The sequence below is a fragment of the Mercurialis annua genome, linkage group LG6 (genome assembly GCF_937616625.2).
Source record: "Mercurialis annua linkage group LG6, ddMerAnnu1.2, whole genome shotgun sequence".
Classification (NCBI taxonomy): Eukaryota; Viridiplantae; Streptophyta; class Magnoliopsida; order Malpighiales; family Euphorbiaceae; genus Mercurialis; species Mercurialis annua.
Window position 1 is genome coordinate 7,036,216 of NC_065575.1, and position 24,535 is coordinate 7,060,750.

At 35.0% G+C, this 24,535-nt stretch overlaps 5 protein-coding genes across 5 annotated transcripts; 3 read left to right on the forward strand and 2 right to left on the reverse strand.

Moving 5' to 3' along the window:
* Positions 1-4,203: 4,203 nt before the first annotated feature.
* On the forward strand, positions 4,204-8,587 carry LOC126687495 (uncharacterized). The gene is made up of 3 exons (XM_050382056.2): positions 4,204-4,998; positions 5,357-7,497; positions 7,685-8,587. The coding sequence occupies exons 1-3, from the start codon at positions 4,857-4,859 to the stop codon at positions 8,585-8,587; spliced, it is 3,186 nt and encodes a 1,061-aa protein (XP_050238013.1). The 5' UTR covers positions 4,204-4,856.
* Positions 8,588-8,594: 7 nt separating this feature from the next.
* On the forward strand, positions 8,595-10,256 carry LOC126686647 (uncharacterized). Its single transcript, XM_050380789.2, has 2 exons — positions 8,595-9,597; positions 9,702-10,256. Exons 1-2 carry the CDS (start codon positions 9,484-9,486, stop codon positions 10,113-10,115), a joined length of 528 nt encoding a protein of 175 aa, XP_050236746.1. The 5' UTR covers positions 8,595-9,483; the 3' UTR covers positions 10,116-10,256.
* A 33-nt stretch (positions 10,257-10,289) lies between these two features.
* LOC126686645 (E3 ubiquitin-protein ligase SINA-like 10) lies at positions 10,290-11,447 on the forward strand. The gene has a single exon (XM_056106146.1). It carries the CDS (start codon positions 10,741-10,743, stop codon positions 11,377-11,379), a length of 639 nt encoding a protein of 212 aa, XP_055962121.1. The 5' UTR covers positions 10,290-10,740; the 3' UTR covers positions 11,380-11,447.
* Positions 11,448-11,825: 378 nt separating this feature from the next.
* LOC126686646 (uncharacterized) lies at positions 11,826-13,450 on the reverse strand. The gene is made up of 2 exons (XM_050380788.2): positions 12,776-13,450; positions 11,826-12,596 (listed from the first exon to the last, which is right to left on the reverse strand). Exons 1-2 carry the CDS (start codon positions 12,834-12,836, stop codon positions 11,989-11,991), a joined length of 669 nt encoding a protein of 222 aa, XP_050236745.1. The 5' UTR covers positions 12,837-13,450; the 3' UTR covers positions 11,826-11,988.
* A 102-nt stretch (positions 13,451-13,552) lies between these two features.
* LOC126686644 (receptor-like protein kinase BRI1-like 3) lies at positions 13,553-18,244 on the reverse strand. The gene is made up of 2 exons (XM_050380786.1): positions 17,698-18,244; positions 13,553-17,558 (listed from the first exon to the last, which is right to left on the reverse strand). Exon 2 carries the CDS (start codon positions 17,406-17,408, stop codon positions 13,761-13,763), a length of 3,648 nt encoding a protein of 1,215 aa, XP_050236743.1. The 5' UTR covers positions 17,409-17,558; positions 17,698-18,244; the 3' UTR covers positions 13,553-13,760.
* Positions 18,245-24,535: the final 6,291 nt, after the last annotated feature.

A 24,535-nucleotide genomic window follows, 5' to 3' on the forward strand; every position in this document is an offset into this window, starting at 1 on the left:
TAAGCTCGTTTAGACCTGTTTAAACTCGAAAGTCTCTGTAATTGATACTCGATCTCGGCTTCAATTTTCTGAGCTTATTTTTGAATTGATGTCGAGTAACTCACGAATAGCCCAACTTGTTTATACTTCTAGTGGCGGTTGTTTTTTATTTAAGAGACATATTAGACCTAGATGAGCTACCCGTATTGTCCTGACTAAAAAAAATAAAATTATCTAAATTGAGTACGAGTTAGAGCTGTTTAAATTTAATTACGATCAAATTTCAGTATTAAAAATCTTTCACGAATACATTAGACATTGACAAAATCATAAAATTTTAAAATTTAAAACTGATTCGCTCAAGAGTGTACATTGCTATTGTTAAATTTCTCGATTTGTAAAAATATTTTTATTTACAACCAATGTCACTGTTACTAAATTATTAATTTATGTTTTTACAACTTAAAAAAAGAAAATATATTAAAAGTAGAATGAAATACTAACTGGAAATAACAATAAACTGGCATAAAAAAAACGGAAGCAGTGGGATAACCGGTAAAATCAAAAAACATACATTCATAATCATGCATATTTTAGTCTTCATTTTTATCATTTAGTCAATTAAACTCCATTTTTTAAAAATTATATGCATAAAATCTAAAATCTGATACAAATATAAAAATTATTTTTAATCATTAATGTTTTGGGTTACTTCCATAAAAAAATCATGAACTTTAGACGAAATTTCATTTTAATCACAACTTTTAAAAGTTGCCATATAAAACCATGGACTTTCATTTTTTTTCAAATCTATCATCAAATTAATTTTCAGTGTATTTTTGCTGACGTGGCAACTGGAATCCGGCTGATTTGAAAAAAAAATGAACGGTAAAAATACACTAGAAAACAATCGATGATAGATTTGAAAAATATGAAAGGCCATGGTTTTATATGGCAACTTTTAAAAGTCGTGATTAAAATAAAATTCCGTGTACATTTTATGATTTTTTATGAAATTAACCCTAACGTCTTCAATAAGTAATACCTTTACTTATTTTTTTATATTTAGTATTGAATTAACTAAACTGGATCAAATTATTATTAACATTTATTGATTTTATGGACTACAAATTTGAATTTATATTCGTAGTACCGGTTTTAGAAACAGGAATATCATACAAAGCACTTTAAACAAATCAACATGACCAACCAACCTTTTAAACATACAAGGTAAGAAACATTTTCAAACTGATTGATTAATCCTTATGAACTAGCATATAACAAGATTATAAAGTCATGAAACATATCTAAACATCACATACAATAAGGTATGCAGATTCTAAAACCGAAATATATCAAAACCGGAGTTGAAAAAATAAATTTATGCTCATTTACAACAGAAGTGACATGATGTGCATAAGGGAGTAGCGTGTCGCCCTACATATATACCTCTAGTTAATGTTCCGATTAATGGTTTGATTCGATTTTTATTCGGCTATCCTGCATATGCCTCTAGCTATGTCCTAATTGTTTTTGATCCTAACACTTTAAACATTGCTTCTTTGTTTTTGTTTGAAAAATAAAGGGGGAAAAGGCTAGTATTAGTGGGACCATCAACCGAAAATTTGGGAATTGAATGAATGCAAGAAAAAAAAAGCATAGCTCTTTCAAGTTATAAAAGAAAAAAATATAAACCTTTTTAGTCACAAAGAAAAACCAATTTTCCTTCCTTGTCAATGGGACCTCTCCTTGGACTGAATTTCATGTATAATACTCCCTCCGTCCCAATAGAATTGTCCATTTTGCCTTTATCACACAGTTTAAGAAAAGCAATTATGGTTCATGGGTTTTATAAAATTTTCCTTACTTTTCTTTTCATACCCCTATTTAATATAGGGTCCACTTTCAATTTACTCATTAGTGTATTTTAAATAGGGGTAATATAGAAAAATTGAATGTAAAAATTAATTACTTTTTGAAAGTGGACAAGTATTTTGGGACAAATTTTTTTCTCAAAGTGGACAACTCTATTGGGACGGAGGGAGTATGATTTTTTTCTTAGCTTTTTCTTTAATTGTGGGCCATTGTGGGCCCTACTTCTTGGACATGCTCTTTGGATTTTCAATGGCCCATATTCTAAGCCTACTTGATGTTAGCCCTTTTGTTTTTATCATTGCCTTTTTTACTATTGCCAAGCAATAGATTTAGCTAAATTTAAAGGAGATTGCACAAAAAAAAATTTATCTTTTTATATTTACTCTCTCTATCTTAATTTTTAGAATATCTTCTTTTCTTTTTTCATATAATTAAAGTAAAATTACCATGTCATACATAAAGACTCAATTATGTGAAGAATGTAAACCATGTCCCACACTAACATGTAAAGTTTTTATTTTCCTTTTAATTTGATAAAGAAAGAAAGGGAATTGATTGGGAGAGGCTAAAACTAGTAAGAAAAATTTAGTGTATGTAATGAACGGATAATCAAGTACATGAATTGTGTCAAGAAAATAACATAATGGGAGCATGTTTGATGAGTAAAGACAGATTGTTGTTGGTACTATAACCATATTATATATTCCTAATCAAGCAAATCATAATCAAACTAATTATCATATCAAAGAAAATGACATTATTTATGCAACAAACATGTAGATGATGGCACTAGCATAAAGAAAATGATTCTTTACTAAATGGGTATCACTAATAACACTAATGATAATATTTTGTGCACTATATTCATATTATTTAAATATAAAAATCTCAAATTTAAATTTCCTATACTCATATTATTTGAATATATAATAATTGTAATAATTAGGGTTAATTGCTATTACACTATAAAATTATGTTCAAATAAATTAGAGTAATAATTAGGTTAATTACTATTTTTCTCATAATTTTTTAAGATAATAATAATTGATGAAAGTTAAAATTCCAAAATAAAGTAGAGTATCAATCAAACCATATTCGGATTTGGAGTGTGTTTATATTTTTCAATTTAATGGTAGATGCTAGATTTTGTCTAGGAATTGGGCACAAGATTCTTCACTTTCTCTTTTGACACAAGAATATAGTGATAATGCATCAAGTCTCAAGTTCATTTGTGCTAAATTTATGAAAAAATAAACCATAAATGTTTAAATTTTTTAAAGAAAGTTCACATCTACCCTTAAAAAAAAACTTAGTTTTCAACTTTGGAGGAAAAACCCCACTCTAAACTTGTCATTTTATATCAGTTTTCTCTTTTTGATTTATAAAACTTGCGTCAGATTAGAGTATAACTGACTCAAAATTGACAAGTTGATGAATTATTTTCTAAAACTACAGACATAGTGTTTTTTTTTATTTATTTTTTTCGAGTTAGAAAATTTGTATGAACCTTTTTTGATTAATTTTTTTTATTGACATGTATAAGGGAGAGAGCTTCGAATTTTTAACTACGAATTCAAATGAAATATTTTTAACACAATAGAGTATCATATTTATCTTTTGAAATAAAATTCATCATTTTTATTGTATATATTAAAAAATAAAATATTGTCTATTATGTAGCTCGCGGAATCCGATGCATATTATAAATATAGCAAGGACACGATGTCAATGAATAATTGCTGAAAACATGTCTCCATTGAACATTTTCTATATATCAACCAAAAGTTAAATCTAGCTTGAAAAATAACACAAGAATAATAAACAAGTAGGTCACATTTTATTCCCATCAATCTTTCACTTTTGGAATCAAATGAAAATTCAGTAAATGATGTGATATTCACTATGAATATTGATCCAACTTGCTTCAACTTCATGCTTTCTCCAGTTGACTTGAATCAATTCTCTGCTCACTAAAATTGCATTATAGCAAAGTATCCAATTAAGAATAAAAAAAATCATATTCCATTTATAATTTCTGTTCAAAGAACATCTAAATTTAATTACTAGCATCAACTACAAGAATATGCATTGAATAAAAGCTAAACTAGCTATTTTGTACGGAAATGAAAAATACGGTAAATAAAATTTTTTACGAGAATATATTATGAATATAAATTTTTCGGAGTTTCATAAACATTTTCAGAAACCCTAAAACGTGGAATTCAATAAAACAGGATACAGTTTGCATTGGCAAGTTTCACTAAATGCAAGTTATGAAATTGTCATTGCTATCACTACAACTTTGCAGGATACTGTTCTACATGTATCTTGCTTCTAAACTCCTAGGCTAATAATCACCCACGGACCCTGACTTTAGGGGTACCTTACGCTAAACCCCCTGATAAAAAAAAACGATCAGTAAACCCCCTATTCTTTGTGACGGCTGCACGTAAACCCCCTGAGCCCATTTCTCGCCGATATTTTGGCAAAATGATGACGTGGCACGATATATTCACTGACGGCTCTGCAAGCCACTCTGCATGCATGTCAGACATGTGTAAGAATGTGTAAGGCTGTGTAAGGTTGTGTCGGTTGACTTTTTTCAAAAAAAAAAAAAAAAAAAAATCATTTTTACCGCTCGGTTAAAAATCACTTTCTCTCTCTAACATTTTTAACTTTTCCCTCTTCTTCTCCCTTAGTTTATTTGATTTTATTTCTGTCCCAAAAAAAAACGTCCTTTCTGTTCTTTTCGTGTACCTACTTCGTTTCTTCTTCGCCTTGATCGTTTCTTCGTCGCCTTCTTAGTTTCCTGTTAGGGTTTGGTTTCTTGATCGTCTTCTTGGGTTTTCTTCGTTTCTTAGCAACTGGGTATGTAACATTTTATAATTTCTTGAAAATGGAAATTTTTTTGAATTTTTGAAAATGGGTTTGTGTTTATGTTATTTGGTTCGTGTAATGTATAACTTTAACAGGCTTGTGGTTGGCAGGTGTAAAGGGAAAAAATGGGGAAAAGAAAACGAGAGCGAAGGGAGCGGGAAAGGCAAAGTGAAAGAGACAAGAGATGGGAAAAAGGGTCAAATAGTCGAGATAACCCTTTACAACTCCATGATACTGATAGTGAAAGCAGTCAAGAAGTAGTCGAAGGTACGAAACTTGTGTAAATGTTGACCTCATAACCTCTAGGACCACTTATGTTGAACTGGTGTGCTGAAAATGAAGTATGATTTTTGTGGGTCCATTTGTGATAATATTTCTTTATATGCTTGCTTTTGGTGAAAATTTGGATTTTGTGTTGGCTTTGTGAATACTTTATTGTGGTGTGTTGGTTTTATGAATAGTTTATTGTTGGTCTGTTCCTGTTTAAAATTAAATATTGTTGCTGTGTTGGTTGTTTAGGATATAGAGAATTTATTGTCGTTGTTATGTTGGTGGGCGTATCCAATTGTGCGGTTTGTTGGTTTGCTTTAGAAATGAATGCATTGGTTATTTTCTCTTTTTGCAGTTTCACCAGGAGGGGGCAAATTATTCCAGATTAATTTACATCACCATGGGGATCTTGGTGACTTGGCCTATTATGGTGGGGAAGTTCAAAGAAGGATATACCATATTGGTGAGATTGAAATGTCCAACCTTGACACATGGTGTAGGAGGCTATACGGCGGAAAAGCCATTGTTGATTACCATTGGTGTCCGAAGGGAATCGAATACCGGGATGGGATAAAGGCGATAAACCATGAACAAGATTTCAGGGAAATGGCTGTGACAGGATTAAAGGCAGGGTCTGTTGAGGTATACGTAAGGGAGTATTCTGTCAAGGACATTAAAGAGTTACATGAAAAGATTAAGCTTGACTTGGAGCCTCCTCCTCTCCCCCCTAGTACTGTTGTTATTGAGGAGCTTGTGGACCCGGAGGCTGGGCCAGGGGTAGAGGTGAATATACCAGTTCAAGATCAGGGGCCACCTGTGATTTTACCAGAAATTGAGGGGGTTTTGTTGATTGAGTGGCACGGCAACAATGTGCAGGCACCAGTTATAGATGCATTAGAGCCGGAGGATGCAGTAGCGGGGCTGGAAGAGGGTGTGCAGGCTGCAGTTGTAGATGTGGTGCAAGAGGGGCTGGATGAGGTTCAGGAGGGGCTGGATGAGGTTCAGGAGGGGCTGGATGAGGCGCAGGAGGGGCTGGCAGAGGGTTTAAATTTAAATGAACATGAAGAAGTGGTTGGGACAGAGAAAGAGTCTGAGGCCAGATTGGAAGAGGTTACTGAAGAGGGGGAGGTGCCAGAAGGGGGGCCAGATTGTCCCCCTTCAACTCTAGAGAGGATGGCACAGGGTCTATTTGATCATATGGCTGAGGAGCTAGAGGGCATGGAGGGGCTGTTTGATGACGATGACCAAAATGAGGTTCAAGCAGAGGAACACTCCGGTCAAAGGGGGAAGAATGAGGGTGAGAAGCCAACTCTTGACGACGTCGAGCTAAATGTCGAAGATTACATCGTCGACCCAGACTACGACATATGGGACGACGATGACGATTTGATAACGGAGCTTAGATCGACGGGCCAATATTTTGAAGAGGGACCAGATGCCCAACATGAGGATGATGTAGATGTTGGATCTTCACAGAGATCTGGTGGGAGACCAAGGGGAGAGAGTCAGGCAGAATTTCGCCCGGGGGGCGTTGATAGAACTATACATCCAGAAGCTGACGAGCAGGAGGAGGAGGTAGACTCGGACTACATTGCTTCAGATGATAACAACACGGCTTCCGAGTCTGACGGTGACGGTCGGGTGAAGTTCAGGATGTTCAACGAGGAGAAAGAGATGGAAAATCCAACCTTCAAGAATGGATTGCAATTTGTGAACAGAGAGCAATTCAAGAAAGCATGTAGGCAGTGGGGCATCAAACACAGGTATCAACTGCATTTTCCTGTCAACGAGAAGACCCGTGTCAGGGCTAAGTGCTTTGACAAGAGTGACAATGTACCTAAGTGTCGGTTTGAAATATTTGCATCCAAGCAAAACATGTCAGATCCGGATGATGAAACATTCCTAGTGAAGACCCTGAACTTGGTACACACTTGCCCGAAGAGAAGATCGAATTTCCACATGACCAGTGCCTATCTGGCTGAGAGTTTCTTGGAGGAGTTTAGGGCCAATCCAGATTACAACCCTGAGCAGTTTGTTGCTAAGATTGCACGGGAGCTGAAGCAGAAGATCAGTGTGCAGACGGCACGAAGAGCACGACTCAGGGCTGTAAGAAAATTGGAGGGGGATGAGGATGGGCAGTATGCTAAGTTGTATGACTACCGAAGGGAGGTCCTTCGAACCAATCCGGGGAGCACAGTGGATTTTAAAGAGCCTCGAGGAAAGTTTGCGGGTATGTACATGTGCTTGGCTGGAATGAAGAATGCCTTCCGGAATGGGCTGAGGCAGATCGTTTGTCTGGACGGTTGCTGGTTGAAGGGGAAGTATGGGGGTCAGTTGCTATCTGCAACTGGGATTGACCCCAATGATTGCATGTATCCTCTGGCTATGGCATGGGTGAAGGTTGAGAATACTGAAAACTGGACGTGGTTTTTGGAGCTATTGAAGGCTGATTTGCATCTGGGCAACAGGACAACCTTCATGTCAGACAAACAGAAGGTAATTGCTTTCCATAACAGAACATTCATTATATAAGCTGGTAATTGCTTTCCATAGTTGTGCATTTTTATGAGTAAGGTCCATAGTTGATCATTTAGTAAACGTTAGGGTCCACAGTTGATCATCTGTTAAACGTTAGGGTCCACAGTTGATCATTTGTTAATGTCTTTAACTTGTGCTTCTACAGGGCCTCATACATGCACTGGACGCGCTTTTTCCACATTCAGAGCACAGGTATTGCTGGAGGCATCTGTGGGCAAATTTCAGAACCACCTTCCACTTGCAACATTTAAAGCCGCTTATATGGAACATTGGGATTGCAACCTACACATCCAAATTGAATGCTGCCATGAAAGTTTTGGAGAATACTCATACGGCGGGCTACAACTGGATTGAGGAGAGATCTAGGGAGCATTGGTCCAGGGCACATTTCAGGCCGCAAGTCAAGTGTGACATATTGCTGAACAATTTAGCGGAGGCCTTCAATAAATATGTACTGACTTCGAGGACGAGACCTATCTTGACGATGTTTGAAATGATTAGGACTCAGCTGATGAGGCGGATCCATGACAAACAGATTTTTGGGAGCAAGATTAATTCGCGGTTGTGCCCTAAAATTAGGAAAAAACTGGACAAGATAATTGAAGAGGGTTGGAATTACACCGCACACCCTGCCGGCAGTCCTCAAGTGCAAGTTATAGGTCCCGGAGGTCAGTTCGTGGTAAATTTGGATGAAAGGACTTGCACATGTAGGCGTTGGGACCTCACTGGGATTCCATGCGTTCACGCATGCCCCTGTATTTATGAGAACAATGAGGTCCCAGAGAACTATGTGGACGACTGCTACACAAAAGCCACCTACCAAAAAGTGTACAGCTATGTTATCAACCCTTTGAATGGGGCTGATATGTGGGAAACCGATCCAAATCCATTCCATATCATAGTTCCTCCCTCGCCTGTGCAAACAAAGAAGCGGGGTAGAAAATCGACGGTAAGACGAAAGGAAGCGGAAGAGCTAGAGCAGCAACATGAACAGACTGTACAGGAGGCCCATGCAAAGAGGGCAAAGTTAGGACGTAAGGGGCTTTAGAAGGTTAAATGCAGTGAATGTAACCGATTTGGCCACAACAAACGGACGTGCAAAAAGGACAATGACCAAGCTGCATGTGGGGGTGACACTCAGCCAGAAGCAAGAGCTGCAGGGGATGAAACAGGGGGAGAAGCACCAGATGCAGGGGAGGTTCCAGGTGGGGAGTTTGGAACTGGAGAGCAGGCCCCAACAGGAGAGTCTGGCGTACACCTAAGTGGAGCCTATTCTGCAACAGAACAAGCCTCGGTTGAACAGCAAGGTGCAGGGGAACCCAGTCATGACACTTCTACACAAGCTGCTCGAGCTGCTAAGAGAAAAGGAAAGAGGCCTGCTGGTCGAGAAGTCCCTTCGCGATACAGGGACTGTTTGAGGAAACGAACAACGAACAAGTAGTGCAACAAAACAGATGGATGTATATTTTGTACCATGTGCTTTTTGTTAAGGAACGTTTTTTGTTTTGGGCAACACATGGATATATTTTACTAGATGCCCCAACTTTGTTGTGTTTAGAAGCGTACGGTGGTGTATGTGCAAATGTAAATGGTTGGAAATGTTATTCTGAATGGTTTTTATTTGTGTAAATGAAGTTCGTTTATGATTGTCTTTAATTGTGCCAGATTATGGTTGTCTTTTATTGTCATACGCTTGAGTGAAAGTATAATATCTCCTACGGCCCTCCATGTATTAGCAATAATCAATCATGGACCCTTTTGTTTTCTTATATGATCAATCATGGACCCTAATATTTCATTATTATAACAGACCTAGCCCCTATGAAAAACAACCCAATCATCCTTGGCCCACAGTGTGGCCCATAAATATCCGCCTACAACTCATCCAGCCCCACTCATCCAGTGTTTAACGCTTACAACTCAACTCAAAAATTACAACCAAAAATGGAAGGAGTAGCTGCACAAGTGGTTTGCGATTGCGGAATCCCATGTCGCCTAGACATTTCTTCAACGGATAGGAACCCCACTCGAAGATTTTACGCTTGTTCAAAGCGAACTGTAAGTAATTCATGTGCTTTACAAAAAAATTCAAACTGTAAGTAATTTACATTAATTTTTTGACCTTACTTCGCCTTTTATTTTTTCGAACTAAATTTGTCCAGAATCAGTGTAATTTTTTTGCCTGGCTAGAGAATGACATGCCTTACCAAATGTCGGTGGTCCGAAACTTGAAACTTGACCTCCATGTCATGACTGTTGAACTGGAGGAGGCCAAAAGTTTGCTTGCTGCTAAAAAGGACGAGTTCCAGGGATTGAAGGAGTCCCATGAAATGTACATAGACGAAAATCAGGGATTGAAGGAGTCCATTGAGATGTATCGCGATGAAAATGGAATCTTGTTTGAGGAAAGCGGTCTACTTTTTATGGAGATAGACATACTGAAGGGCCAGATCAAGGACATGGAGGTCAAGTGTGCAGACTTGGAGAGGTCAACCAGGAACATGAAGTTTGGTTTTTGTGCTGCTTGTGCAGTTGCAGGATGCAGTGTAGGCTTGCATTGCATGAGGAAAAATTGAATAATTATTAAATGATGTTGCTTCATTATTATTATGGGTTGTAATGCTACATATTTTAATTAAATAATTTTTAATTTCAGACAGTGTTTTTTTAATTATGATAGAGCAATTAATTAAATATGCTAGAGTAATTATTAATGATGTTTTACAGCCCAATATCGCTAATTATACATACTGACTTGTCTTATCAGCATTAATGTTGTTTAAGGGGCTTCAGAAGAACCCTTTCATTAACCAAAATCGTCATTAATGACATCCACTCACTTGGGAAACAACACACCGCTTAAGTGAAGAATATGAAAAGACATCTATCCAACTTCTTTAAATATGTAATCATGCTTACTTACTAACACACACAAAGACACTTATCATTCATACTTAAAGTGATCCACTTTCGCCTTCATCTTCAAAACAACGCAGCAATGCCTGAAAATAGAGTCCGTTCGTTTGATCTTGAACTCATGGACTGTGCCGTATGCTGTGAACCTCTACGCCCTCCCATTATTCAGGTTTGACCCCACATCATTTATATATTTATTCACTTTAGGTTATTCTTAATTTTCTAACTTTTCCTTTTCTTCAGTGTCAGAATGGACATGCAACATGCAACTCCTGCTCTGTAAAGATGGGTAAATGTCATGCTTGCACTTTGCCAATCGGACCGATGCGCTGTCGGATAATGGAAGCAGTCGTGGAGTCTTTAACGGTTTACTGCCAGAACAGAGTATATGGTTGCCAAGAAAGCTTCAATTACGACGAGAAGACAGATCACGAGAAATACTGCTCTTTTATAGAGTGTTCATGCCCGATTCCAGAGTGCAATGTGAAGGGCTCGTCCGAAACCATTTATGCTCACTGCAAAGAGTTGCATCAAGATATTCTCACACTATTTAACTTTGGACGTAAATTTGCAGTTTCTGTGGACATGCATGATAGGGGTTTGCTTCTCCAAGAAGAACAATCAGACGTTGTGTTTGTTCTGAACAACACGAAGTGCTCTTATGGGAATATTATAACAGTGTTTTGTCTCGGCCCATTGTCAAACGGAAGCTGCCCTTATGACATCGAAGTGAAGTTTGATGAATCGTCAGTGCACAGGTTTCATTCTTCTACCAAGAATTTTCAAGACACCAACAAGTATTACCGTTCATTGACAGGATTCCTTCTTGATAGTAGCGACCAAGAGTTTTTTGCTGACGGGTTGATCAAGATGGAAATTTCGGTATATCGATCGTTGGAGCTTGGTTCTGCAGATGATGTTTAACGCTGCCCTTAGTCAACATGTTTTCTGGTTTTCTGTTGTAATTTGGAATATTCTAGTATAGGTTTTATTTTTTTGCTTGATGAATATTGTAGTATCGTTGACGAATATTATAGTTGTAATTCGTAGTTGTTTTATTTTGGAAATTTGTTTATATAATGGTTGATTGATATATGTTGTATCTTTATGGTTGACTAATTTTCATTATTGATAGGGGTTAATGTTGTTTTAATAAATTTCAAAAGTGCGTATTTATTGAAGGGTCCACAGATGATCAGTAAGAATACATGAGGGTCCATGGCGGATTATAAAATAAAAGTATAGGGTCCATATGTAATTATCAGTTTCATGGAACATGTAGGTCGTTTCAAACGAACCGAACGACGATAACTACAAACTTTACTCAATTTCAATAACAATAACAACCAATATTAAAAACAAAACAGCAATAACATAAGCAAACAATACATTCCAAGTTTGTAATCAACATTCATTTTGATCTAAAATCCAAATTGTCACTAATAATATAAAATGCAACATACATATTAACCTAAAAGGTTACAAATGTTGTTTCATATGGCCCAAAAATAGGTCAATCTAGTGTCTCGGCCTTCAGTCTGACCCACCAATCTGCTGCTGCTCCTCCGAGGGTTCTTCAACTGCTTCAATTTGCAGCAAATCCAGTGGTTCACCTTTTTCTTGACCTTCAATATGCAGGACCTCCACTGGTTCACCGGGACCTTCAATCTGCGGCACCTCCACTGCTTCCACAGGACCTTCAATCTGCAGCACCCCCACCGGTTCAGCCTCACCAACACCCTGTTGCTCCAATGCATCATCCCCATCTTCAAGTTCTTTCAACTCAAATAATGTGTGTCCAAATACAGGCCTTAGGTTGCACACGTCAACACAGCTTAACTTCCTAACATACACATCAACACTACCATCTTGTGTCCCAGCCAGTGCCATGTCCATGACATGGTCATCATTTTCCATGGGAATTAATTCTTCAGTATACATGCCAGCCCGCCTCCAATAATACATTAACAATCCCTCAACCTTCAATTCAAGTAACCACTTATCTAGACTATTTAATCCTATATCCTCAATATGAAATTTTCTAACAGCCAAATCCTCATTAAAATAACCAAAGTCTTCAAACTGTCCATTGTAGTTCAGAATAATTTCAAAGACCTCAAAAAGACAATCTTCAGTACAAGCTGCTCAAACCAACAAATAAACAAAGACCAATTTTTAATTAATGAACCAGTGAAAACCAAACCAAAACAACAGGCAATGACGAACAAGAAATAAAATACCAATAAAATTCAAAAACAATCACCAACGAACCAAACACAACTCAAAAAAAATTTCTTCCGGCGAAAAAAAACACACATACCTTTTCGTTTCTTCCCTTTTCTGTCTTCTTTTCCCATTTTTTTCATTTCTGTGGATCCCATTTTCTGTTAAAGAACAGAGACCTCGAAAAATATTTAAACGAAGAAAAACGAAGAACTGAATAGGGGCGAAATAACACACAAGATGGAAGAGAAGAAGATGAAGACGATGGACGGCGATAAGAGTGCAGGAGTAGTAGACCTAGGGTAAGGAACGAAAAAAAAAGGAACAAGACGAAGACAGGATGAAATATTTGAAAATATGACAATTAAAGAGAATGAGGGGGAACAGAGGGAAAAGTTAAAAATGTTAGAGAGAGAAAGTGATTTTTAACCGAGCGGTAAAAATGATTTTTTTTTTTTTTTTTTTTTTTTGAAAAAAGTCAACCGACACAACCTTACACAGCCTTACACATTCTTACACATGTCTGACATGCATGCAGAGTGACTTGCAGAGCCGTCAGTGAATATATCGTGCCACGTCATCATTTTGCCAAAATATCGGCGAGAAATGGGCTCAGGGGGTTTACGTGCAGCCGTCACAAAGAATAGGGGGTTTACTGATCGTTTTTTTTTATCAGGGGGTTTAGCGTAAGGTACCCCTAAAGTCAGGGTCCGTGGGTGATTATTAGCCAAACTCCTATCAACGGCAGTAATTGAATTTCTTTTTGTCGAATAAATATCGAAACATGGGTTAGCAAAACTGTGACAGGCTATGAAAGTAGGTAATGGAATCGAAACAAAGTTTTAAGCCTCAAGTAACAGACATGATAGTGAAATGAAAGCGAAAATGTAAGTTACCAATTGTTGAGCAAGAGTGCATTGCTTTGTTCTCTTCACATTTCCTGCAAGGTTCTGTCTAGTTGAGTGTTCTATAATATTTACATTGTGAAGGAAAAAATCCGGTATACTATCCGTGGCAGAGGCAAATGCAAGTTGCCCCCGGAAAAACAAAATCTTCTAGCTACTCCAATCAAAATTTGATTATCATGAACTAGATTCTTTCTCTCTGAATTCATCAATAAATGCATCTTTAAGTGACAAACCGTCTAGGATATCGTTTTCGGAGTCCATCTGAAGCTCTTTGAACATGGCCATTACCTGTACCATGGTCGGTCTCTTGTAAGGCCTATCGTCGAGGCATTCAAAAGCGATTCTCAGATACTGATGCAATTCAGCATCACAAGATTTCTGCATTGTTAACTCCGGATCCAGTATCTCGTTGTTTCTCTTTTCTCTATGAAGCTGCTTTGCCCATCCAACAAGGTTATTGTCATCACCAAACACAGATGGGTCTATCGGCTTCTTGCCCGACAGGAGTTCAAGAAGTATGACACCATAGCTGTAAACGTCGCCTTTTGTTGTGCACCTGAAGCTCTGATAATACTCGGGCGGAACATAACCTGGAGTTCCTGCGAGTGTACTTACACTGAGATGTGTGTCCAGAGCATTTACCAATCTCGCCATGCCAAAATCAGACACCCGGGCCTCAAAATTTTCATCTAGAAGAACATTGCTGGACTTCATGTCGCGGTGGATAATATGCGGTATGCAGCTGTGATGAAGGAATGCAAGACCTCTCGCTGATCCTATGGCAATCTTCTTTCTTGCTACCCAGTCAAGTCCTTTGGATCTGCCATGAAGTACAGACTCTAGACTTCCCCATTTCATGTACTCGTATACAAGCAGCCTCTCGTCTCCAACTTTACAGTAGCCCAGTAACGGAACCAGATTCCGGTGCTTGATTTTTCCGATAGTTTCCATTTCCGCCATAAATTCTCTGTCTCCTTGACCTGTAACATGAATAAGTTTCTTAATTGCAACAACGCATCCATCTTTTAGTTGCGCCTTGTAGACCTCTCCAAACCCTCCGGACCCTATCAAGCTGTCAGCACTAAAACCATTGGTTGCCTCGAGCAGATGGGCAAAGGTCAGCTTACGAAGAGGTTTCTCAAATGTGGCAATGTTAATGCTAAGAGGCTGATGAACACCCGAAAGTTTCCAGCTGCTGCTTCCTGAAGTCGGAAGGCTTTCGATATACTTCTCTCTCTGTTCCTCCTTTTGCTGAGACTTCTTAACTCGGTATAATGCTAATGTGAGGCCTGATATGCACAAGAGGAAAAATGTGATGCCGATGACCATACCTGCTGCTATAGACTGCTTTGTTCCATGATGATAAGAGCTCGGGGGACGGCCCCCTGACCCACAAGGTGACAATGGTACCCCACAAAGGCCGGAATTGTTTTCATATCTCGATGCTGGAAAAGTAGTAAGCTGACCGCCAGAAGGGATGATACCGGAAAGATTGTTATTCGACACATCCATATCACTTAGAAATGAGAGACTCCCTAATGACGACGGGATAAATCCTTCGAGATGATTGTGAGAGAGATCAAGAACTCCAATTGCTTTCAAACCTCCAAAACTGTCGGGAATAATTCCCGTTAACTTGTTGTGCCCCAAGTTCAGAACCTGCACATAGTTCATCAAACCAAAATTTTCTGGGATGGTTCCTGATATCGAATTGTAAGAGAGATCAAGGTATATCAAGCTACCATTGCTGGTAAATGTGTAAACAGTCTTGCCAGAATATATTCTGGTTGTTGGACATGAGTGGACCATTGGGAAATTTTCAAGCCTCTCAGGTCGAATCCCCTCAAATTCAACAAGTCCTCCGGCTCCTCTGCAAGAAGTCCCGCCCTCATTTCTTACAAAAGCAAACTGCTTTCCTGACACAATTCCAGGAACTATTAAACCAGTTTGATCTGCAAGCTCAGGTGGTAGCGAGCCAGAAAGGTCATTGCTGTTCAAATCAAGCCAGATGAGGCTTCTGCACTTACCAAGCGCGGATGGAATTTTTCCAGAGAGTGAATTGTTACCCATTTGAAGTATAGCTAGGTTATCAAGATTTCCGATACTATGAGGGATTTCTCCAGTAAGCTGGTTGCTTGAAAGTGAGATCCAAATCATATTGGTGCAACTGCCAAGTGACTGTGGAAGACTACCAGTGAGGAGATTATTGTTGAGAATCAAAGTCTCAAGATTTCCTCCTTTTGTACAAATGCCTTCTGGAATTTCTCCGGTGAGGTTGTTGGCCCACATAACCATATCAGAAAGATCCGGCAAGGTCCAAATCTCGGTAGGAATCGGGCCATCCAGATTGTTGAAGCTAAAATCAATTCTCCTTAGGTTTTTGCAGCTTCCAAGCTCTGAGGGAACCTTCCCTGACAAGTAGTTGTTAGCTAGAAGCAACTTCTGCAGAGCAGACGGGTTTGACGTCAAGCAGAACTCAGAAGGAACATTCCCTGTGAAGTGATTAGAACTAAGGTCCAGCACTTGAAGCTTAGTACAGTTTGTCAGAGACAAAGGGACAGGACCACTTATGTTGTTGAATGGTGCATACAGAAATTTCAGATTCTGCATCTTACTGACAACAGTAGTAAGAAAATCTCCTGAAAGCAGATTGTTCCCAAGGTTTAGGCTCTGCAAAGAATAAGAGCATGACAAAAAACTCACCGGGAAGCCACCAGTGAGTCTGTTTCCTGATAGATCCAATTCTTGAAGAGTTCCACAGGCCTGTCCTAACTCGGGTGGAATCTCACCGAACAACTGATTACCCGCTAACGAAAGCTGCCTCAAATTCCTGAAACTTCCCAACATAGCACCAGGGATCTTTAATTGCAACTCATTACGGGAGAGATCAAGCGTCTCCAAAACCTGACAGTTGCCCATACTACTAGGAAAAACATTTCCAGAAAGCCTATTCGCCGAAAATCCAAGAAAACTCAGGTTCTTACAGTCACCAAAATCCATACTAGAGAAACTACCAGACAAGTTATTATGGGAGAGATCCAGATGCTTGAGAGAAGCTGCAACAAAGTTCAGTGGTATATCCCCAGATAGAGAATTATAAGAAAGGTCTAAAACTGACAGATTCTTACAAGATACAGGAGTAACATCAAGTTTTCCTGACAACTTATTATCAGAAATATTGAAGTAATTCAAATTCTGACAGCTAGAAAGAGAATGAACTAACAAAGCAGAATCAGAAATAAGATTAACAGAAAGATCAAGCTGCAACAAAGAACCACCAAACTGAAGAACACCACCAGGAATTGAATTATGAGACAGATTAACAAAAGTCAGATGATTACAAGAAGAAATAAAAGACTTTACTGTAAGAGGGACAGAGATATTGTTAGATGAAAGGTCAACAGTCTCAAGAACACAAGGAATATTAGAAGATACAGAAAGATCACCAGCAGAGAACAAATTGCCTCTTAAACTAATATGCTTTAAAGATGGCAAAACAGTCAGGTCAGGAAGGTGGAGACTACCAACTAGGGCAGAGTTGCTGAGATTAAGAGAGGTTACTTGATTATCAAAACAAGTGACACCAAACCAAGAACATGGAGAAGCTGAATTTGAAGTCCAGTTTGCTAATAAGTTATGTGGATCAGATTGAACAGAGGATTTCTTGAAAGCTAATAGCCTCACAACTTCATCATTGCTGCTGCTACTCAATTGTCTAGCATGTAATGGTGTAATTAGCAGCAGAAACAATATGTAATAGTAATAACCAAAGCTGAAAGTTCCCATGATCTTGCTGTACTTTTCTGATAATACCATCATCATCTTGGTTCATCCATTGTTATGAGTATGAGTAAAGCCAGAGTCTTTTTCTTCTGCTCTACTACTCCATATCAGTTTTAGATCTGTTACCAATCAAAACTCCATCTGGGTATCATTTCTCCAAGATTCTAGCCATTTTTCTTGCTTCAAAATCTGAAATTTATGGAAAAAAACAATAAGAAAAAACCCAACAAAGTTAAGAAAAGTGGCAGAACAAAAAAAAAGACCAAGAAACAACAAAAGTGATCCAAGAAATCATGGGCAAGAAAGAAAAAGAAAATAAAGACAATACCTGGTGTTATACAAATGATGTAATAGGCAGTTGTAAACAAGTTGGAGTGTAAGTCCAAGAATTTATCTCAGAAATCCGTTATAAAGTTCTAGAGAGAGAAAATTAGTTAGAGAGAGAAAGCTGATATACGAGGTGGTGGTGGGTTATGACTTATGAGTTATGACTTATGACTTATGATTCTGCTGCTACTGCTGCAGAATTGTCGGCTCATGAACATCAAAGAACAGAAGAAGAAAAAAAAACTTACAGAATTTATGTAATAAAACAAATTTGAGAGTGGAGTTGGACCCAGTTAAGGAAATGACTTGGTCTGACTGAAAGTTGGTTACTTTTTGCAGTGGCAGTGAGTTTGAGAGGAGAAGAAGTGGTTTAGGTAAAAGGGTAAGGAATGTGAAGAAGAAGAAGAAGGAGAAAAAAATGGCATAAACTAAGGGAAAAAGTGAGATGAAATAGAAAAATGATAAAGAATTAAGAGGGAATTGAGGAAGAAATTTGCAGAAATCTGTATTTTCTTTTTTCTTAAATTTTGGGTCCAGTCAAACTTTGGATTTGATTCTTTTATACTACTACTATTATTTCTGTTTTTTATTTTCTAATTTCTATCTCTTTCTTCTATAAACTTGCCTTTTGGCTCTTTTATGGGTGGTAGCTTCTTTTGTCTTGTTTGAACTCTACTCTCATACCTTTTTTTTGTTAAATTTCTATTTTCACACTTAATTTTGAAAATTCATTAATTAGCACTTCTTAGTAAAAGTAAGGGTGCTAAAAATCGCACTTAAATAGCAATGGAAAAATGCTATTTAACCCACCATATTATACCACTTTCATTGTCCCTATTTACGTGACAGCATTTAATTCGTCTAATCCATCTCCAAAAGTGTATATTTTAAATACCAACTTTTGATTCATCCACTCTTTTGATGACACGTAAGGTGAGTTAAAGAAGATGAGTTAAAAATGAGGGTTATATAGCATTACTCAATAGCAATTTACCTCCTCAACTTATCAGTAATTGATAATTAATAAATAAATGGACAAATCAGTTATAAACTTACTAAGTATGAGCAATTAGTCTTGTTTTAATAATTTATTTTCTCACCTTGTAAATTAATTGTTTTCACAATTAACAATTTTTCTCTTAATTTGTACGCTAATTTGCCAAAATAGAGATAATTGTTCATAATTAACAAGTTCATGACTGATTTATTTATTAAAAATAATGCATGTGTTAATTGCTCATTACTTACACGTTGAAGGGATAAATTAATATCTAGACTATAAAATGGATATTGATTAACTATGTTGATATCACTGGTTTAAAAAAAATAGAAAAACTATTTTAATTTTATTAGAAATTATATAATTGTTCTTAAAAAATTTCCAGCAGATTAAATTTTAGATGAAATATTAATTTAATATAATGTCATAATTTTTATAAGAAAAACGGAAAATAATTTCTATCATATTCAATTGTAATAGACATTTAAATACAAGAACGAGTTAGATATTACCAAATTATTTTAATAGAAAATCACATATAAAAATTATGAATTAATTATTATTGAAAGTTTATCTAATAATTTAAATTTTTTTTTAATTTAGTAATTATTTAATATAATAAAAGAAAAATTAAAATTTAGTGAGATCAAAATGATTCTAAATGTATAGCAAAGTCACTATAATTCCAATTTCTCCTTAGATGAAATTAAAAGTGGGAGTTGGACTCGAAAGGGTGACAAGAACAATTTCTTGTTCTTGAGTTACTAAATTGTGCGTACATCAAATAATACTGTAACTCTTTAACCCAACATTTGCACAAGACACAAACTGAGCTTATAAAATATATGCCAAAATTTATGCAAATATTTTGGTGAATTTGGATACATAAGCACAAACCACAATACATTATTTTAATTTCTTTATTACTTTAAGGCAATTATTCCATTTAATTGCCTAACAACTAGCCTTTTAATGCATTCTTCTATGATTTTGCTTTATCTTTAATTTTGTTTGGTAGTACTAGTACAATTTATTTAGTCACCAAATACTAGTACGTTCTTTCAAATATATTAAGGTCGGCATTTGGAATTATTTAAGAATTCCTATATCAAACTAATACAATTTCAATTTTTTTAGAACGGAGGAATTAAGATTTAGATTGGATAATCGATGTGAATGTCAAAAGATCATCTTGACAAGACTCAAACTTAACAAGTAGCTAAAATGTTAATTATTATCTTCTACGGGTATGAAAAAAATCAAATCTAACTAAATAATCGAATTGAACTGGTAAATTTAATTCAATTCAATTTAATATTATAAATAAAAATTTGATTATTTTTTGTTCAGTTCGATTTTAGACAAAATAAATTTAGTTATAATTTAAAACAAAGTGAACCAAAATAATTGTAACTAAAGAAATCAATTGAAACGATTAGTTTGATTTGAAATATTTGATGTTTTGAACTTTTTACTCAATTTCTAAAATAAATAATAAAATTTCAATTTTCTTCGATTCAAACCGAATGTACATTCTTATTTATAAATGTTCTATATAAACAATTTTTGTGAAAATAATCTCTATTTTTTAGAAAAATATGAATCATAAAAAATATAGTTGTTGTAGAGTATCACCCTTGCACTTATCTATAGTCCCAAAGAAAGTTGTTGAGGCATGGAGTGCTGGTGAGGCAATTTAGACTTTCACTTTTTTGTCATTATATAAATTTATTATCATTATTTTCTTGTACATAATACTATATATTATGTAAAGGAGACAAATTCATCATCAATTGGATTGATCTTTTAATAATATAATATGCATATTGTTTTTGTAAAGAAACTAAATAAAAGCCTCATTTTCCTTAAGCTTTACTTTTGCTTCCTTGAGTGACTTGCTTTCTCCATTGGAATAGCAAATGCAATGTAAATTGTCCCCATGATGACAGTTTTTTTTTATTTGTATTGTTTTTTTTTATGAATATTTATTTGTATTGTTAATTGGTCTTTTCAATTCGTACTACATATACAAATGGAGGGTTGTGCTTGAAAATACACTCATTAATCCCGTAATAAATTACATAATCGTAGGCTGGGTGCTATATCAAATCCAAAATTTTAAAATAATAAGTTAGATAATTGATTTCACTTATATGTTCTACATTCTATTATTCATATCTATCAAATTCTGGAATTTCTATCACACTTAATATTTAACAAATAAGTGTTAAAATATACAATTAAAAATATAATAAATTCCTTATAAGATAATTTGAAGTACAGAGTAAAATTATAATGAATGAAATTTCACTTAATGTTTCATAATTTATTAATAAAATAATAGTCAAAATATTAATATAATTTTTTTCTCTTTAACTTTTTTGATTTTTTTCTCTCTCTAAAAAATTATTTTCTATTTTGATTTTGTAGGTTGGGAAAATGTGGTTTGTCAGTTTTAATCGGAAAACCAAATTCTCTCTGCCCATATTAATGTTTATTAACATTCATTTCTTGTTTTTTAGTCTAATAATTCTGCTTCGATATAAAATGTATTTTGTATAAATATGTCTTTTTAATTTTATTTTGGTTTTCATGCGTTAAATGTTAAATTATTTAAAAAAATATGTTTGTTCGAATTTTAAATTCAAGTTCTTCATGAGTCAAATAATAAATTGAAATATACTATGAAATGAAAGAAAGTATGTAAGTTTTTTCCGAAAAATATAAGTTTTTCAGGTGTAAATAACAAATAAGTTCATCTCGATTATTGTTCTTGAAATAATTTCCCCTGTTATTTTATGTTGGTTTTTTTTTTCTTAAAGCATATCAAGTGTCAGGATTACTTTGTCTTTCTTTTGTAGCATTTATTTTATTGGGAGAAACTTCAATTTTATTCAACATAATCTACCTTTTATCTTGGAGAAACACAATTATTTTAAAATTAATATATACTTTATTATAACATAATGCTTTTATAGCATAATTTTTTAAAAAAACTAATCAATTAATACTTAATAAAATGTAAATAAAATTATAAATTAAAGAGTTCATTATATTCAAACTAAAAAAAATATTCTTTATATTTAAGATGTTTATTTATTTTATATAAATATCTTTTTACTATAAAAATATCATTAGAGATGCCTTTAAACATTAATATCCATACTCATTTTAGTTAAACTAATTATATAGTTGTTAAATAGAATAAAGCTCATAAAATTAAAAATCTAAACTCTTACATCTCATGATTTCTGTATTTTTATGCAATCACATCAGTAAAGTAACCTACTTAATTATTATAAAATTCAATTGTTTAGGAAAAACAATTTGATATCTAGCCTATCAAAGATATTTATTTTCTAAATATGATTCCCGAAAAAACAGTAATATTAACCAATTTTACAATTTATAAACAACAAAATGTACATGAAATAAATTATATAATTAAAGCTCTAAACAATATCAAGCTTTAAGTGCATGTAATTTATTTTGTACTTTTATTTATACATCAAATTTATGTCTCTAGTAGCTTTTATATATTTCTATTTTTTTAAATTATAGAGATTCACTTTTATTTAAATAATTAATTATTTTGTGTATATCTTTATTAGACTTGAATGCATTAAAATAATAAAAAATAATTATTATTATTTTAATTAAGTAAAAATGTAATAATGTTTTTTAAAATAATCTATTTTGTCTTAATAAATTAAATATTAATATTAATATTTGTCTTAAACTACTTAAAATTTTAAGATAACTGGAATATAATAATGTAACAGAAATAATGTCATTTGATATAAAAAAAATTAATTTCTAACCTTATTACAATAAAAGAATATGATAATAAATTCCAATATATTTTTAAAATTTTCATTAGACTTGTACGCAAAAACGAATAAATAAACACTATATATGACTACCAAAGACTAAAATGAAGACAACCCAAGATTTGTTGGTTATTGTTTGGATTTTCTAATTGTGTGAAAGAAATGGAAGACCTAACCACAAATTTGTGTAGTTAGGTAGGATAGACCCAAAAACAATTAATTGCGAGCAATGCATTTTATTTAGGTCAATGCATTTAAATTAAATTATAAATCTTACATCATGATTTTGAAAGAAAACCATAAAAAAATTGCAATTCAAGGTTGAATTTTGAAACAAAATGACAACAATGAAGGAATCTTAGCGTTGGATATAATGGGGAAGTGATGGCTCCCAATTCATACAATTTTTTATTTGAAAATTTGTTAGATTGCATATTATGATCTTATATCGTGATACATGTATCCCACTTCTTGTTTTTCTTTCTTCCATTAATAAAGAAAAATGACTCGTTTTTTTTTATTACTTATTATCATTATTCTTGATATTGATATCAAAAAATAATTAATTAAATAAGAGTCTTAATTTGGTATTTGCATCGAATGTATGATAATTAAGTAATTGATTAGAATGACTTATATGAGATTTTTCTACTTAATTACTTATAAGTAAAAATTTTAGACCAATAAAATTATAGCACTCCATAATTTGTAATTTATACTTTTCTTTAATTTTAAGCAATTAAATTTTTTTCTTGTTTTGTAAAATTTTCAACAAAATTTCTATTTTTAAGATAATATACATGATGAATTATATCAATCTATACTAGTTACAAATTCAAAAAAAAAACATAACATCTTTAAAGACAAATGGCCTCGTACAAGATGTTTATGCTATAACATACACAAACTTATCAAACTGATGGAATATACAACTAAAACAAGAGAAAACGGAAGAACTATAAATCCCACACATCGACTAGAAAAGAAGATAAGACAATGCACGTCACAAATACTATAAAAGGGCCACAAACCCATAAGTTCAAGACACGCGATATGAACAAACAAACGCCCATACGCTAAGCCATTTACCACTAAAACTGATACCCAGTACCGATACTCTAATCTCAAAGTCGCAAACCACATCCGACTTTTGGATCTATCATTTGGTGTCGTCTGTGAGAACTCCTAAAACAAATTTCATTGATCAGATTCGACAATGGCAGATATAAGTAAAGATGCAACGGGGCAAGCGGCCAAGAAAAAAGACACCTTGCCCGGCGGTTATGGAGTATCGAACGAAAACAGTCCCCAGACCCCAATAGCTCCAGGGGCAACCGAGAGGTCAGCAATCTTCTTTCAGGGATTCAGAAGTCTGACGCCCGCTTCGGGAGACGAACTCGGTCAGGACTTTCAAGAATCTTTTGGTCGAACGATGGATGGGGCAATGAGGCGTTTCAGAGAGGAAGTAGCCATGATGGTCGAAGAAGCGACCGAATCAATCAGGTCACAAATGCCGAACAACAAGAGTCGAAGCGCCATTGAAAAACGGACGAGCGGGACAGAAATAACGCCTAACGCGGTCGACGATTTGGAGGGAAAGGATCTGAAAGTAGCCACAGTGGAAGATAATGATAGGGAAGAAGCGGATTTACCCACTCCTAGACGTTTAGAGATATAAACGGACAGCGTGGATTTGAAGGAAGTTTAGAGACTCATTTCAGAGCCGATGCAGAAAGCGGCTGAAGAACAATCAAGAGAGCACGTTCAAACCAGCAGTAGGACAAATGGGAAGTCACCCCTAGCAGTAAGTGTGATGTCCGAGAAGTGGCCAGAGAGGCTCATACAAGATATTCATAACATACACAAACTTATCGAACATATTAATTTACACTCCTAAATAGAATTTTCCACAATCGCTTAACCAAAATAACCTGATTGTTCAAGAAATTTACAATATTCAAGCTCGATCATCATAATTATCTTTTTGAAATAAAACTCTACAACATGCA